This window comes from Carassius gibelio, chromosome B16 (assembly GCF_023724105.1).
Source record: "Carassius gibelio isolate Cgi1373 ecotype wild population from Czech Republic chromosome B16, carGib1.2-hapl.c, whole genome shotgun sequence".
Classification (NCBI taxonomy): domain Eukaryota; kingdom Metazoa; phylum Chordata; class Actinopteri; order Cypriniformes; family Cyprinidae; genus Carassius; species Carassius gibelio.
Genome location: NC_068411.1, coordinates 10,405,464 through 10,421,745, shown reverse-complemented (window position 1 = coordinate 10,421,745; position 16,282 = coordinate 10,405,464). Strand labels below are relative to the sequence as shown.

Genomic DNA, 16,282 nt, shown 5'->3' with positions numbered 1-16,282 from the left:
TTTAGAGAAACCATCACATGAACACATGGTTTAATACAGTGAGCATCAGATACACATCAGTGCTTGTGATCCTCATGAAGACACATCTGACTGGTGTCATGTAGACACGACTCTGGGTCTGTCTCTGTCAGATTGTTATTATTAAACCTGTAAGTGTTATTTTGTTATTAGTGTTATTTTGTCCCATACCCTCAGTGTGCTGACACAGACACGTGTTTGTTCAGTCTGATGTGTGATTAGAGAAGTACTGTGTGGTGAGGATCATTGATAAAGCTGTACTCCTCTGTGTTTGGTGTGTGTTCACAGGTCATGGCGTCTATGTGTGACTCTCCTGTTGATGATATTGAGGACATGGTGACCTCTCATGACCCCACTCCTCACGAGCGTCAGTCTGCCCGGAGCAACATCGTGCCTCGTCCACGCAAACACAAGCTCCAGCCCGCAGCAGAAGAGCTTCAGACCGACAGGTCAGACACCTCCAACTGAAGGAGGATCTGTTAAGTCTTTCATTCTGCTTATAAGTCTGTTCACAGCTCTGAGTCTGAAATAATTCTGGACTCTCTGTGATGCTTATTCTTTTAGATTTATCAGCTGTCTTTGATAACATAGACCTCTCCTCACTCTAATCTAGACTGGAGTCTGGGGTAGGTCTAAGAGCTAGTCTCGCGTGGGCTGAAGGTCTGGGCCCGTATTTATAAAGATTCTAAGAATCCTCTCGGAAAACTCTTAATTTAGCTTATAAACTTTTATGTAAGAGTCTCAACTTAAGAGCGATTTGGGACCGATCTGAGAGCAACTCTGAGTAAGGAAAAGACAAACACTTTCATCTTAGTGAGGAGGCGGGGTTGACCCCGTTGCTATGTATGACACAATCTTTCGAAGACAATGATTGGTTGGTTGTCCAAGAAGGAAAAAAAGAGTGATTTTAAGTATTGGATGTATTCTAATTCTCACTTTGAATTTACATGTGTAATTTATCCTATTTGACCGTTCTCTCACATACACACACACACACACACACACACACACACATTATATCTGTGTATATAAATCCTTTTTTTATTTACCATGCTTGTAATTTACTATAAGGTATTTGATTGGCTTAGAATGATAAAAATTGTTCCACTCTTTCTAATTACAGTGATTGCTGTCCTATTTAAGTGGCGGTTCGAATGTTGGTTTTAATGTATCAAACATGGAATCAAAACCAAGAAGGGCGAGAAAGCCAAACTGGACAGAGGAACAGAGTTTACTGTTAGCCCAGTTAGTGGATGAACACAAGGCCATTCTTAAAGGATAATTCGGGCCGGGTGTCACAGCAAGGGACAAGAAGCAGATATGGGAGCGTATAGCACAAACTATTAACGGTTCATTCCCCTGCTTGTGCGCACCTATCAGCCTGCTATATTCATAAATGCAGTTTTTAGAGCCTGCAAGGTGGGAATCTCCAGTGGAAACTAAATGAACTGTGACACAATAAGATGTTCTGAAAGTGCTGTAATTGTGTGATCACTCTGCTTACAGAAGGTTGTGACAGACCCAAATCATCACTATTGCATTGTTGCATGTTCCCAGTTGCCAAATATCGTAATGTAGTGAATACTTTAATTTCTGACACTATGGCATTTCTGCGCTGTGTCGGAGATGTTAGCACGTCTCTAATAAGATGATCCTTGCACAATCTAATCTATAGCGTCTTATTAACTCCCTGTCATCCATTGTCTGCAACACATTTCTTCTGCCTCTTCGTCTTTCTGCCATTTTCTCCTCTGCTAAAGAAACTCTTAAGCCTCTTAAAAGTCCTCGTCTGTGCTCCAGCCACCTTTAGAGATCAGATGGACCCTTGCTTGTCTATTTATTCGTTTTCTTAGTGTATTTACTTCTGTGACGTGTTAACCCTTTAAATGGGTGGTTTTAAATCTTTTGTTTGGTCTGTTTTTTGTGTATGTGGTAACTCCTGCTCTTCTGTAAAGCTCTTTGGTCATCTCTTCTACGCTCTTCTGAGTCAGCCAACAAGAACTCATTTTCTATGTGTATTTATGCTTCATTCAAATGAAAACATTGCATTCTCGGAAGCCGTGGCACGGCTGACTCAGAAGATCGTACACTACTGTGATGTGGAGAGACAGAGGAGAGGAATTGTTGAGTAAATTAGTTATTTTTTGTTTTCTTCTCACACTAACCCTATTCTCATCACTTCATAATGTTACGGTTGAATCACTGATGGCAGATGGACGATTCTGTCTTTCACACTTTTCTGGACCTTGTCAGTGTAATTTATTTGGCAGTCTATGGGACAGTCACAATCGTCCCAGTTTTCATCCAAAATATCTTCAATTGCGTTCTGAAGACAAATTTTTTTTTTATGGGTTTGGAATGAAATGGGGGTCAGTGATTGACAACATTTTGGGGTATACTTTCCCTTTAACACTTATGCATTTATAACCCTAACCCATTAATCACACTTCCTGTTAAGTGTAGGAATGAGCAAAATGAACCATTCTCAGGATTTGACATTTAATTTCACTCTGAGCAGTGTTATCCACACGAGTCCAGATCTACTGTTACAGGGTTAAAGTGTGATCCTAACAATGCTTTTATTATAAAACAGTCTGGACCTTACTACAAACAAGTGATCTCAGGTCTTTCCCTTTTTCCTTCAGAAGTTTCTTACATGAGTTTTGTTGGTGTTAATTTTAATTTAAAAGTATCAAAAGGTTGGTTTTTAAATATATTATAATTATTTTTAATTTTTACACCTTAAAAAGCTGCAGTGTTCGGTGTCTGCAGATGTTTTATACTCGCTGTATGTGTTCAGCCGTCAAGCTCAGTCCCAATAACCCTAAGTACAGAGGATGCATGAAAGTACCCGGATGTGGTCTTGATATAAATCATGCATCAGATACAGAGAATCCAACATTAGATATCTCAGAAAACTGCAGAAAGATGTAGTACAGATGTCTGAAAGTTTTAATCTTCCTGCTATAAGCTCACAAATACATGACGGCCTGTGAAAGTAAACGTTTGTCATTTTCTGTGATATAATTTTAATGTAGTGATAAATACTTAAAGAACATTTTCTTGCCATATTAAAAAATATTAACATTGACGCAGCATAAGTAGCATTAAATATACTTACTCATTTACACAAATCAGCATGGTAAAATAACCGAATGATAATGTAAACACGTGATAATTAAGTTGTGAAACCCGTAATGTTGTTTATTGAGCTTGGGATGTTTCTATCCCGCTACTCAACATCATCTCATTCCCACAAAGACACATATTAAAAGGTCTATGTTCCTTTTTAAAGGAGCTTGACAAGATGATAAAAGCATCCTGGTCATGTGACTCGTTACTCTACGTTTAATGAGACCTTACCCTTAAGAGCCGCTGAATTATTAACCATTTATGAGGTACATTTTTAACCTGTGATATATTACATTTTTAGAGTCACTTTTAATGGCTGAATCTACCCAAATAAATGTTATGACAGAAACAAGCAAAAAATCAAAAAAAAAAAAAAAAGAAAGAAACAAAAAGAAAACCAGAAATCCTCTCAGTGAAACGGGGTGATTGTGTCTGGTAAGCTTCACTTATTGAAGGTTGCCATCTAGTGGATAAAGCTTGGGACTGAATGTTTGACTGTGAGGTGTATAACAGATCTCTAACACTGTGATCAGACCAGACAGATCATCTTGACTTCCCTCCACTGTTTCATGCTTAGATTCATGTGTTTAAGAATATCTCAACAAGGCTCTGTCTTGTTTTCAGTGTGATTCCGGGCACACAGAAGATCTGGGTGAGGACCTGGGGCTGCTCTCACAACAGCTCTGATGGAGAATACATGGCCGGACAGCTGGCAGCCAGCGGATATAAGATCACAGGTACCACATCAGTTCGTGATCCCACTATCACTAACAGTTACTGCTGACTGTTATAGTACTGATTCAACTCCTGCTAGACCATACTACGATTCATTCTGTGTGTTATTGACCCTTTGTCTTAATTACTGGCCTACAAATTATTTAATTATAGCCTCATTTGCTTCTCATAGTTACAGATTACTACATTTGTAAAACTCGTACTCGATCTCATACAATCCTCGATCTCATAAAACTATTAGGCATGGGCCCATTACTGTTTTCAAGGTATACTGCAGTTTCAAAATGTCACGGTTTTAAAACCACTAATATTTTCCATTATACCGTTCCTGCGGTGTGTGCTGTTTTCCATGTCCTCAAAGACTGAAAGCGTATGAGACCCTGTGTAGTGCAGTGTAGAGAGAAACACTGACCCTCCTCCTCCTGTGGAGTGAGCGAGCGGTCAGTCACAAGTGTGTAGGATGACTTAACTTAAGGAGCTGCCCCCAGAACTTACACCATCACAACCAGACGTTTTTTTGTCTTATTGCAGCTCATCTCTGTTCTGGACTTGCACAATGTCATTTGTGTGTAAATATGAAGTCTGTTAATGCCCGATAACACAGGCCAGTGACGCTGAAGATGGACGCACAGAGAAAAATACTGTAGCAGCAGATCACTCACTGTTCATGATGTACAAACTAAGAAAATCCTCAATAATGATTTGGGGGTTTATATGAATGTGTTTCTGAGGAGAGCTGACTGTCTTCTGAAAAGTTTACATAGTATTTTCTCTTCATCTGGTCTCTGGATAGTTCATATTACAGCAGTGTTTATTTACAGTGGAAACCAAGGAGAAGCTGTCTCTGTGTCTGTCCCTCTTTGTCTGTCCCTCTGGTCTGTGTCTGTCCCTCTGGTCTGCGTCTGTCTCTCTGCGTCTGTCTCTCTGCGTCTGTCTCTCTGCCTCTGTGTCTGTGTCTCCCTCTGTATCTGTGTCTGTCTCTCTGTGTCTGTCTCTCTGTGTCTGTCCCTCTGGTCTGCATCTGTCTCTCTGCGTCTGTCTCTCTGCGTCTGTCTCTCTGCGTCTGTGTCTGTCCCTCTGTGTCTCTCCCTCTTGTCTGCTTCTGTCTCTCTGCCTCTGTGTCTGTGTCTCCCTCTGTATCTGTGTCTGTCTCTCTGTGTGTGTCCCTCTGGTCTGCATCTGTCTCTCTGCGTCTGTCTCTTTGCGTCTGTCTCTTTGCGTCTGTCTCTCTGCCTCTGTCCCTCTGTGTCTGTCTCTGTATCTGCGTCTGTCTCTCTGTGTCGGTCCCTCTGGTCTGCGTCTGTCTCTCTGCCTCTGTCCCTCTATATCTGTGTCTTCCTCTGTATCTGCGTCTGTCCCTCTGGTCTGCGTCTGTCTCTCTGTGTCTCCCTATGGTCTGCGTCTGTTTCTCTGCCTCTGTCCCTCTGGTCTGCGTCTCCCTCTCTGTCCCTCTCTCTGTCTCTGGTCTGTGTCTCTGGTCTGTGCCTGGCTCTGCTGTGTAGGGCTGTGCGATATGGGGAAAATATCTAATTGTGATTTTTTTTTTTTTTTACATTGCGATTTGATTTGCGATTTTAAATTTGCAAAGTCAAGCTTCAGCTCAATATTGTCAATAATGTGCAGCACAGTATGATAATCAATGCCCTGCTAAAGAAAAAAAGAACTCCTTACAGTTTCCATGAAACCATTACAAAATTCCTTTTTGTCTGTTCAACACTCAATAAAGTGTAATATCATTCAAAGCAGCTCCGTGGAGAAAGGTGGTGTAAACCGGGCTCAAAATGGTGGCGTTGTTCCAAGTACAGTGTTTGCAGCTGATAATTTAAACAATATTATTTGTTGTATTTTCCTGTCAAAAAATTGAGTTCTTATGGAAGACGTCAGCTTTTAAGAACAGCTGGGTTTTCCTGTAGTGGGTGGAGTTAATGCGCGAATGGCAATCTTATTGGCTGACACTCACCTAACTTCGTCCCTGTTTTGATTTCAGCAAATCAGTTCGAGTGAACGCACAAAACCTGATTAATATTCATGAATCCAGCAGCTCATTAATTTTTAGTGTGATTTATAGTTTTTATTAGTAGGAATCATATTATTATCTTATCAGTATTTTTGTAAGAATTTTATTTTATTTCTTTTTATACAGAAACACTGAATGACCAAAAAAGCACCACCACCAGTCCAGTTAAAATGTTCAGTTAAAATGACTAATAAGCACTTAAACATGGTAATCAAGTTTACTTCTAATTACTAAAGTTATATTCTTAAGTGATACTTGATTATAATAAAGTTTGACTGACTGGCGAGTAAACTAAAATTAATTACTATCCAATGGCGATTTAATTGCCAAGGTGTCCGTAGAGGGTTGTAAGTTATGTAAAAAAACATTGTATCGCTACACGTTTGACAGCTCTGGCGTGACGAGACGCGTAAAAACGATGTATTAAATACACTGTGCGTTTGTTTGTCGATGGCATAAAATGTTGTGAGCCTAGATTTCTTTCAGTGATACAGTGTTGGACAGGGGACTTTTCCCCACGTGTTCCCTCAACCACAAAAAAAAAAAAAAAAAAAATACACCAAAAAACCAAAACAAATTAATACACATACAAATACTGGTGAATCCTTGCAATGTATCATCGGTTGGGCTACGGAGTTGAGAGAAGTTCAGCGGAGTTCAGCAGTCATCATAAAGCCTGCTCAGGTCAGCTTAAAATACACTTAATAAAAAATAATAGAAAATAATAATGTAAGGCAACATAAACTATGAAAAAATTGAACACTTAAAACGAAGCTTGTAGCAAAGCACTGTATGTTGACACACACACACACACACACACACACACACACACACACACACACACACACACAACATAATTTAATCAAGATAACTATCAAGATGTTAATATAAAACCAGCAGAAGTATGTGTCATCAGTTTATTTCACACACACAGCAATACACATACAGACTTTATTTATAGACAGACAGGGTTTATCTTAAAGGATGTACATCATTCTCTTCTCTTCTCTGAATCCTAGGTTTATCCTGACTATACCCCAAACCTGTCTGCAGGGGTCAGTATTGACCAGTGAATCTCCTCTGTGATGGTCAGGCTTTGTCTTAAAGGCAACAGTGTGACCCCAGTCATGAACATAGTATTTCCTTTAAATGTTTAAGTGATTCTTGTTTTATGGCATGGGGGGGATTTGCAGGATTTTTACAACACAAACTTTATTTATTTGCTGTTCTAGTGGAAAAAGTGATATTAGTAAAAAGTAATATTGTGATATATTATTAAAATTTAAAATAATAGTTTTCTATTTGAATATACTTAAAAAATAAATAAATAATAATTTATTCCTGTGATGCAAAGCTGAATTTTCAGCAACATTACTCCAGCCCTTCTTGGCCTAGTCGTGGGAAGTCATGGCCTAATGGTTAGAGGGTTGGACTCCCAATCGAAGGGTTGTGAGTTCTAGTCTCCGTCTGGCAGGAATTGTGGGTGGGGGGAGTGTGTGTACAGTTCTCTCTCCACCTTCAATACCACGACTTAGGTGTCCTTGAGCAAGGCATCGAACCCCCAACTGCTCCCCGGGCGCCGCAGGATAAATGATGAACACTGCTCCGGGTGTGTGTGTGTGTGTGTGTGTGTGTGTGTGTTCACTGCTCTGTGTGTGTGCTGACGTCATTTAGAAATCATTCTAATATTCTGATTTATTATGAGTGTTGGAAACACTTCTGCTGTCTAATATATTTGATGAATAAAAGGATAAAAAGAACTGCATTTATTCAAAAAAAAAAAAAATAATAATTTTATATATATATATAATTTTTTTTTTTTCTTTACTATCACTTTTTATCAATTTAACACATCCTTGCTGAATAAAAGTATTGATTTTATTTAAAAAAAGAAAAAAGTACTGACCCCAAATTATATATTATTACAAAATATTTATATTTTAAAAACATAGCTTGTTTTATTTAATTTTGTTTTTACTTTTTATTCATCAAAGTATCCGAAAACTTATCACATGTTCTGAAAAAATATTGAACAGCAGAACTGTTTCCAACTTTGATAATGAATCATCATATTAGAATGATTTCTAAAGGACAATGTGATAATGATCCTAAAAATTCAGCTTTGCATCACAGAAATAAATGATCATTTAAAGTTTAATACATTTAAAAAAATATATTTTAAATTGTAATAATATATCACAATATTAAAAAAAAAAAAAAATCTGTATTTTTGATCAAATAAATGCAGGCTTGATGAGCAGAAGAAACTTCTTTCAAAAACATTAAAAATGGTTTCCAGACCTTTGGTCTGTACTGTAACTCATCGATGATCTCCAGCACTCCTCAACACTTCAGAGCATCGGTGGCCTTCAGCCTCAGAGAAAGTTATTTTAGAGCTCTTCAAGTTATTAATACATAAATATAGATTTTACTCATTAATAAATAAAAAATTGTATGTGTAAGATAACTTATGTTGTTTACAAGTGTCACTAGAGGTCACTGATGTTTTCTCACACCGCATGCCTCTTGCATCTCAGAAGCAAGGTGGAAATGCAAAAATGTTAGACTAATAACCATTCAGATGAGTTCAGTTCAAGCATGACCTCTGCTGACTTGATGTTCACTCATGCACATACCAGTTATAGTATCCTCCGCTTTTTAAGCGTGGGACACTATTGTGCTTCAAACTATTCCAATTAGTTCTTTTAGAGTTTAAACGATTTTTTATTTATTTTGTCCTCCACAGTATAACTTTATTTACAGGATTGACTTCTGCTGTGTTTAGTTGTTTCTGTTGTTGTTGGAATAACCATGTCATCCGCAGCTCTAAACTTGGAGAGAGAGAGAAACACAAGCTGAAATGGTTTGAATAAAGTGCGTCTGGCTTTAAATAAAAACACTAGAAGATATAGCACAGAAAGATATATACCATAAACAACCCTAAGCGCTTGTTATGTGATCTGCTGTGCTGTTTGGACGCGCTGCTCACTGAAAAGGGTGCTGTTACGCTCTCATGGTGCAGATGCAGCCTGCCTTCTGAATATCAGTTATAGAAGTATTTAAGGATCCAAGACTCAAGCGGCTTTTAAAATTTCCACGAGTCAGGCCATCCTTAAACATATTTATTTATAAATATATATATTTCTCTAGTATCAATGTAAAAAAAAAACATACATGACATAGGTAGGAATTTAAACAAATTAGCATATTGTGACGTCACTGACTGGGTCTTCAACCCATGCCTTCAAACCTCATTGCAAATCCTGTTCGAGTTGAGTGACAAGTGTCCATTGAATCGATTGTAAAATCAATTTAGCATGTCTAGATGCATTTTATATAGATTCAATATATTGGTAAAGACCAATATTTCTGATGATTTATTGGCGTGAAGTTACGCGCACAATGACAAACAGGAGTGCAACATTCTCCAAAAACAATAACCAGAGTGGACTGTCATAATGCAACACATTAGGCTTCAACATGGCTGTGTTTACGATTAGAAATGTCAAAAACAACAAACAATCGCATATGTAGGCGATTCTAGCCCGAATCTGTATCTGTATTCATGAGACTGTCTGAATACCATCAGAATTCACATTTCTGTTGTAAAAAGAGAAACATTGTGCAGAAGTATTATTTGCTGTTATGTGTGTGTGTGTCCGAAGCTGCAGTTGCTGTGACACATGCTCCAAAAAAAAAAAAAATAATAATAAAGAGGACCCGCTCCGAGAGATGGTCATTAAAATCAATTTCCTATTTTCGTTTTCAAAACTTGTGTTGGTTGATTTGTGCAATAGATTTTCGAACAAAAAGTGACAGTCGTCATGTTTTTAGACTAGACGGGAGAAGGGATGGGAAAAGATCTGGGCACAGTTTTTCCAGAACTTCGTGCCAAGTTAAAACGAATTAATATTTTAGATGTATTATGGTGCCCGAACCCGTATGACTTTGAACAGTGACTGCAAACATTTAGTTTACTGCAGCCCAAGGGCGTAACTTTGGGTCTACCATTGGGGGGGTTAAACTTGTGGCATATTTATTAATTATTTATTGAATAATTTTCTTGTGTAAAAGGTAACATGCTAATTTGCATAACTTAATTATGCAATCCCCCCCAAAACGGGTGACTGTATTGGAGCAAACAGCAACTTAAGATGCAATTCAGTGACACTGGTCCTACACAGTCCCTGACACCTCTGGCTTTACATCTATCCAGCCAGCTCCAGTCAACAAAACACATCCTCAGATAACTCAGGGTTCCCCACTTCGGAGGGAGCCACACCTGTCCCCAATCACCCCAACAAAATGTTAATAAACTAGGCTTTAAGTTTAACTGTTAAAATGTATTTTATTAACATCACATTTTAAAAACTTAACATCAAATAACAGCATTAAAAACTTTCAAATTACTATTATATTATCACTTTGCATGAAATAAGACTTAAAAGTAGATAATAATTAATAATTAATAATTACATTTAGTCTCTGATAACAAAGTTCAGAAACTGAGGAACACTCAACTAACGCGATCATTATAAAGGTGTTTGAACAGCAAAACACATCCACTTGCACATTTGACCATCTGAATATCAGATATATCCTGCTATAGCTAACAAATTTGTGAAATTTTGAATAAAAAAGGAAATAAAAGCAGATCATCAGTCATTCAGCGCTATTGTGACGCGTCTCCATGGGAACCATAAAGCGACCGTCAATTTAGGACCGACTCAAATGTTTATTTTTTTTATTTTAGTCCGACCAACTTGCCGGTTGTACATTTGCGTCAAGACAGACCAATTTATTTTTACCCTTCAAACAACTAATCCAAAAGCAATAAAATATTATTAATTATATTTTAGTAAGTATTGTTAAATTACTTGTATATAAATTGTCTAGATACAAACAAAGGCTACTTTCTTTCTTAAAAAAATAAAAAAACCAGTGACGTCGTCTATGTTTGGTTAACGGCTTGAATATAATATTTTCCTCCCTCACAGTAATCCTAGTTTGTTTACTCTCATCTCTCAACAAGTGTCTGACTCATGAATATTAATCATGTTGATTATTTGTGTGAGCTGATTTTCTAAAATCAAAATGTGAATGGTAATAGTTGAGTGCATTTCCACATGATTTCAGAATAGACCCTTGTGTGGGAGATATGACCAATACTGTTCTTCTTAAATCTGTTTACCATCTTTATATTCTTCTTTGTGACTGTATCTAAAAGCGAGCAGTGTTTGTGTTCAGGTTATTGTGGCATATAGATCCTGGTACTGTGGGAAAACTGAACTAAGTAAATTGTGTTTCTGTTTTGAATCAATCTATGGTTTGGTATTGATTAGCCATTAACTGTCTTGGCATGTTTTCGATTGTGAGCGGTTGTTTTCCAGCATGTCCTTGAGCACAGAGCCATTTATAATGACCCTCTGTGACTGCATTAATATCCCAGCAGTTTATATCCCTGAGATCTGACTTCAGTGCTGTGACTGTAGACCGGTCCCTGGGATCTGAGGGCCATCTCTCTCTGATGAACAGCCGATCGACAGGAGCAGTGTTCATCCTCACATCCGGCTCACCGCCTCTCCCTCGTCCTTTCTGGGAAGGGAAAGTGCTGCATACCAATGTTGATAAGAGCCTGATTGGAGGTGAACTGAATGCTGGCTTGGGTTAATCGTTCAGATGAATTTCTCCTTGTGTGAGAGCGCTTGATGCACACTGAGAGTAAATGTAACTGTGGACAGCACGTTCATCTCTAGAGATGACCACTGCTTCATGTCCAGCGGTTGTGTACCCGAACACCTCATCACCATCGTTCTCTCACATCTGATGGTTTCACCGATGGGTGCTCTAGCTGAGCCAGTATGTGAGAGATCCTCACTTTAGATTTGAGCAAAACAGGGAATTCAACAAAGAACCTGTTGAAATGAAGTTTAGTGCAGTGAGCAACAGGCATGGACCAGTATGAGATACTGACGGTATGATAACATTAAGATTATCACAGTTTCACAGTCTCCAGAGTATGAGAGCGGAGCGAGGAGTGAAGCGTTGAGGTTTTCACTCGCTCTGAAAACGCTTCGCTACTGCTTCACCACGAGCACAAATTATACCAACTCCACATTTAAGCATAATTAGTTAGCTTGACAGATAAGTGTATCACATACGAAGGTTAAACTGGAAGAGTGCGGGAGGTTAAAGCATGTTGTAAGTTGTACAGTTTGTTAATCTCTGCTGGAAACTAATGTGCTGTTATATTGCTGCACACAGACGGAGCGCACAAGCTCACACACAATGTACAGATCACGCGCATACATTCAGGAATAAAGAAGGGAAGAGTTACAGGATAGTGTTTCTACAGTAAATATTCTCAGCAGCTCTATAGTAGAATAAGATGTTGCACAGACAGCAAATTAATCATTTAATTACACTTGGTCTAATTGTAGTGTTCCAGTAAACCATGTTAAAACTATTCTTCTAGTATTATGCACTTATTTTTCTTTAATATAATTTCTGAACAGAACTTACCTTTCTTTTTCAAGCATAGTGACATCACTAATAATGATTTTGATTCTAAGTATGTCCTGATCTCCTGTCCTGCTGTGTGTGTGTGAGATCGCATGTCTCTGACCTCAGAGTAGTCTGACCGTCCGGTGTGTCCTTGCTAACCTCCGCTAAACCCTCCTCCAAGTGTAAAACTGTACTGCTCACACCAGTTATTTTGGCCAGTACTTCTCAGCTAAATGTGTAGATCTTTCTTCTGTGCGGGTCGGTGCGTGAGAGTGATGTCACGAGAGCCGTCTGCTGCTGTGAGAGAGACCCGAGGGGCTGATGGGAGTTTAAGCGCTCACAAACATGGATGAGGTCACGGATGGCCGACCAATCCAGCACAACACAGCAAGCAGCGAGAAAGTCTTCAGAGAACATGTGATGTGAGCTAAACGTGTGTTCGATATACAGTGGATACAAGTCTGTTGCTTTCATTTCCTTCTCTGTTCTGGCCATGTGGTATTTTCCTCACTACACTGTTCTACCAATAGAAAAAAAGTGCTTTTATTAGCGGTTTATAACATTTTAGTTTCCATGCTGGATTATCTTTGATAATCTAACATCCTTTCCCAAACTCATCCTGCAGCTTGTATTTTTAAAGGGGGGGTGAAATGCTATTTCATGCATACTGAGTGTTTCACACTGTTAAAGAGTTGGATGCTAAATGCTAAACATGGATAAAGTTTCAAAAATTAAGTTGTACGTTTGAAGGAGTATTTCTGCTCCAAAAATACCTCTTCCGGTGTGTCACAAGTTTGGGAAAGTTTTTTTCGAGTATGGCTCTGTGTGACGTTAGATGGAGCAGAATTTCCTTATATGTGTCCTGAGACACTTCTGCCGGAAGAGTGCGCTCCCGTATAGCAGAGCACTGAGAGCACAACAGACTTCACTGATCAGAGCGAGAGCGTCGCCAAATGTCACAAAAGAAGTGTGTTTTTGGTTGCCAGGGCAAGACAACCCTGCACAGATTACCAAAAGAGAAACAGCATTAAGGGACCAGTGGATGGAGTTTATTTTTACAGAGCATCAACGGAGTTGTGCAAGTGTTTGTGTTTGTTCCCTGCATTTCGAAGATGCTTGTTTTACAAACAAGGCCCAGTTTGACGACGGATTTGCACATCGTTTATTTCTTAAGGATGATGCAATCCCAACGAAAAAGGGTCACGATCGTGTGTTGGAACCGCAGGCGGTGAGTAAAACTGCTTCAAATATCTCTGCCTCCTTGTTAGTGCGTCCGCCTCCCATGCCAGAGACCTGGGTTCGAGCCCCGCTCGGAGCGAGTCCTTGCTGCTGCTGCTCTCGTTCAGTTTCAGCCTCTGGATCTGATTCTGGATCATAAATACACGGCTGAATCTGACTGTTAGCCATGGTTTGTTTTGATGATGTTTTTTTCCTCAGGGTAATGTCACAGCTTCCAAACGCTCTCAAAGCAAAAGCCTACTGGCGCTCGTGATTCTTTAGCTCCGCCCACACGTCACGCCTCCAGCCGCTCGTGTTTTTCCGGGAAAAATCGGTACAGACTATCTTTCTCTTATGAATATAATAAAACTAAAGACTTTTTGGAGTTATGAAGGATGCAGTACTACTCTATAGGTACTCAAGATTAACAGGAGATTGAGTGAAAACGAGCATTTCACCCCCCCTTTAACACAACTTGACACAGATTGTGAGAGAATGCTGGTCAAAAATCATTCAAAGGCTTGATGAAGCACATCAACTGATTTGACAACTAAGACCCTGTGTAGAGAGTGATGAATCAGTTTGGGCAACCCAATTAAATTTTATAATGGAAACGCATTTACAGAATAAATTCCACCATGCACATCGTAAAAAAATGTCATGTGACTGCTTTATGGGATGGGATAATTTGACTAAGCTGCGGACTGATCTCATTCACCGCATCTATATTTTGTTTTGGTCATCCTTAAATGCCTGAGGAAAGTCTGTCACCAAAATATTTCTGTATAAGTTATCGTAAATGATTGTGTTCCCAAACAGCAGGCATCCACTTTTAAAAGGATTGACCGCTTTTATTGGGTTAAAGCTGCTGTAGGGAACTTTTGACGCTCTAGCGGTTAATAAACAGAACTGCTTGCGTCTTGCGGAAGAACATCGTAGCCGGAACTACTTCTCTCTGTTTATGTCTATGAAGAATCACAAAGGTACTGGGTTACTCCGCCGCGGTATCCCCGAAGCAATCTAAAATAGTCCGAATATAAACACTTATTATAGGTGCACCCTAGGGATTCAGGACAAGCTAAAAACACGGTTTGGAAAATGGATTCATGGTGTACTCGCTGCTTATGTTCATTTTTCTACATTTTGAACACAAACAAAGTTACGGAGCGCAGCTCTGATTGGTTGTTTCTTACTGGGAGCGATGAAGTTTCTGCAAATGGCAATAGGACACTGGGAGGAGCCAGAGGAGCTTGATTTATACACAGATTATCTGTCTCATATTCTACTGTCAGGACATAATGACAGGTTTAACAAATATGTAAAAAATATATATTTACAAAAGTTACCTACTGCGGCTTTAATCTGTAATGTCTAATCTCTCTGAAGCGCAAGTAATTTATTACATAATGATATTCAGTTGCTTCTAGTTTTCAGAGATATTTAATGCCAGTTCATCAGGAAGTGACCTTGTTCTCTTTGACTCGTTTAATGGAAACAGTGCTTTATTCGCATTATTCCAGTTTTGTGCATTAGTTGAATTCACATCTTTGGGTGGAAACATAGCCACTGGTACGTCATGAAGTGGTTGTTATAGAGCAAGGACTTCTTGTATATCAAAAGACCAATGGAATTTTGATTTCTCAGTTCATGACCCCTTTAATTTTCTTGAATCTTGTAGGTTAAGAGTATCATTTCAAAGTATATAATTTATCTGAAAATTAAATATATTTTTTATTTAATTTTACATTTCCATTTTCTTCATGAGCTTTATCTTAAGAAGTACTTGGCTGTGTTTTAAGTGTGATTAGTTCTTCTCATGCAGAAGAGTCGTCTGGTGATCGTCAGATCGTTAGCGTTTGTTTCTCATGATGCTAAAGTGTTTATGAGTTTGATTGGGATCCATGTGATGTGACGAGGCAGACCGCTGCACACAGGCTCTCAACTATTCACCTTTACTTCAGATGAATATTCAGATTTTAATCATTTGTGCATTTCAATATAAACATTAGATCTTTCAACTGAATTCCATTTCCTTCCTGCAGACACAAGCACAGGATGAAACGGCAGTGAGGATATTCCTGTACGAGTCCGCTGTATTTCGCTTTGTTTAGCTATTACATTAAATATTAATTGGGGTTAGACAATAGTAGTGCTGTAGCTTGTGTGTTGATTCAAAGTTATTCATGTTCTGTAACTGTAAGAGGTAGGGGTGGGCAATATCGAGATATTTATAATATATAGAGATTTTTTGTCACAATTTACTTTACTTAGATATGGTTTTTGACATATCAAATATATCTGTATGTTGTTTATATTTAATTCTGATTCGACCACTTTGCTTGTTTGTCTTGGGTGTTGTGCTCGCCCCCGCCTCCTTGCTTTTGTCTCGCGTGGCCTCGTTCTCAACCAGCCCGGAGGCTACAGAACCAGTCTCAAAAAAGACAACTGGCTCTAATATATGGAGATACTTCAGTTTTAAGGTGTAGGGCGATGTCTAATGTAGGGCCCTATGATTTCCGCGATACAGAAAACGCGGAGGGAACCTTGGAATCCAGTCATAAAAACTGAATTTACAGTTTAAAGCGGAATGTCACTGAATTTGTCAAATTTTGAATAAATTAATCAAAAGTAGGTCATTGCACTCACATCAAATCACGA

General features: G+C 38.8%; 1 protein-coding gene across 2 annotated transcripts in view; it reads left to right on the top strand.

Annotated features, from left to right (window-relative positions):
- Nucleotides 1-16,282, top strand: part of cdkal1 (CDK5 regulatory subunit associated protein 1-like 1) — a 186,017-nt gene that overhangs the window by 354 nt on the left and 169,381 nt on the right. For both annotated transcript variants that reach the window (XM_052579496.1, XM_052579497.1), the window contains exons 2-3: nucleotides 307-467; nucleotides 3,775-3,887. In XM_052579496.1, the coding sequence (XP_052435456.1) occupies nucleotides 310-467; nucleotides 3,775-3,887 (271 nt within the window). In that variant the 5' untranslated portion in view covers nucleotides 307-309. The remainder of the gene's footprint in view (nucleotides 1-306; nucleotides 468-3,774; nucleotides 3,888-16,282) is intronic.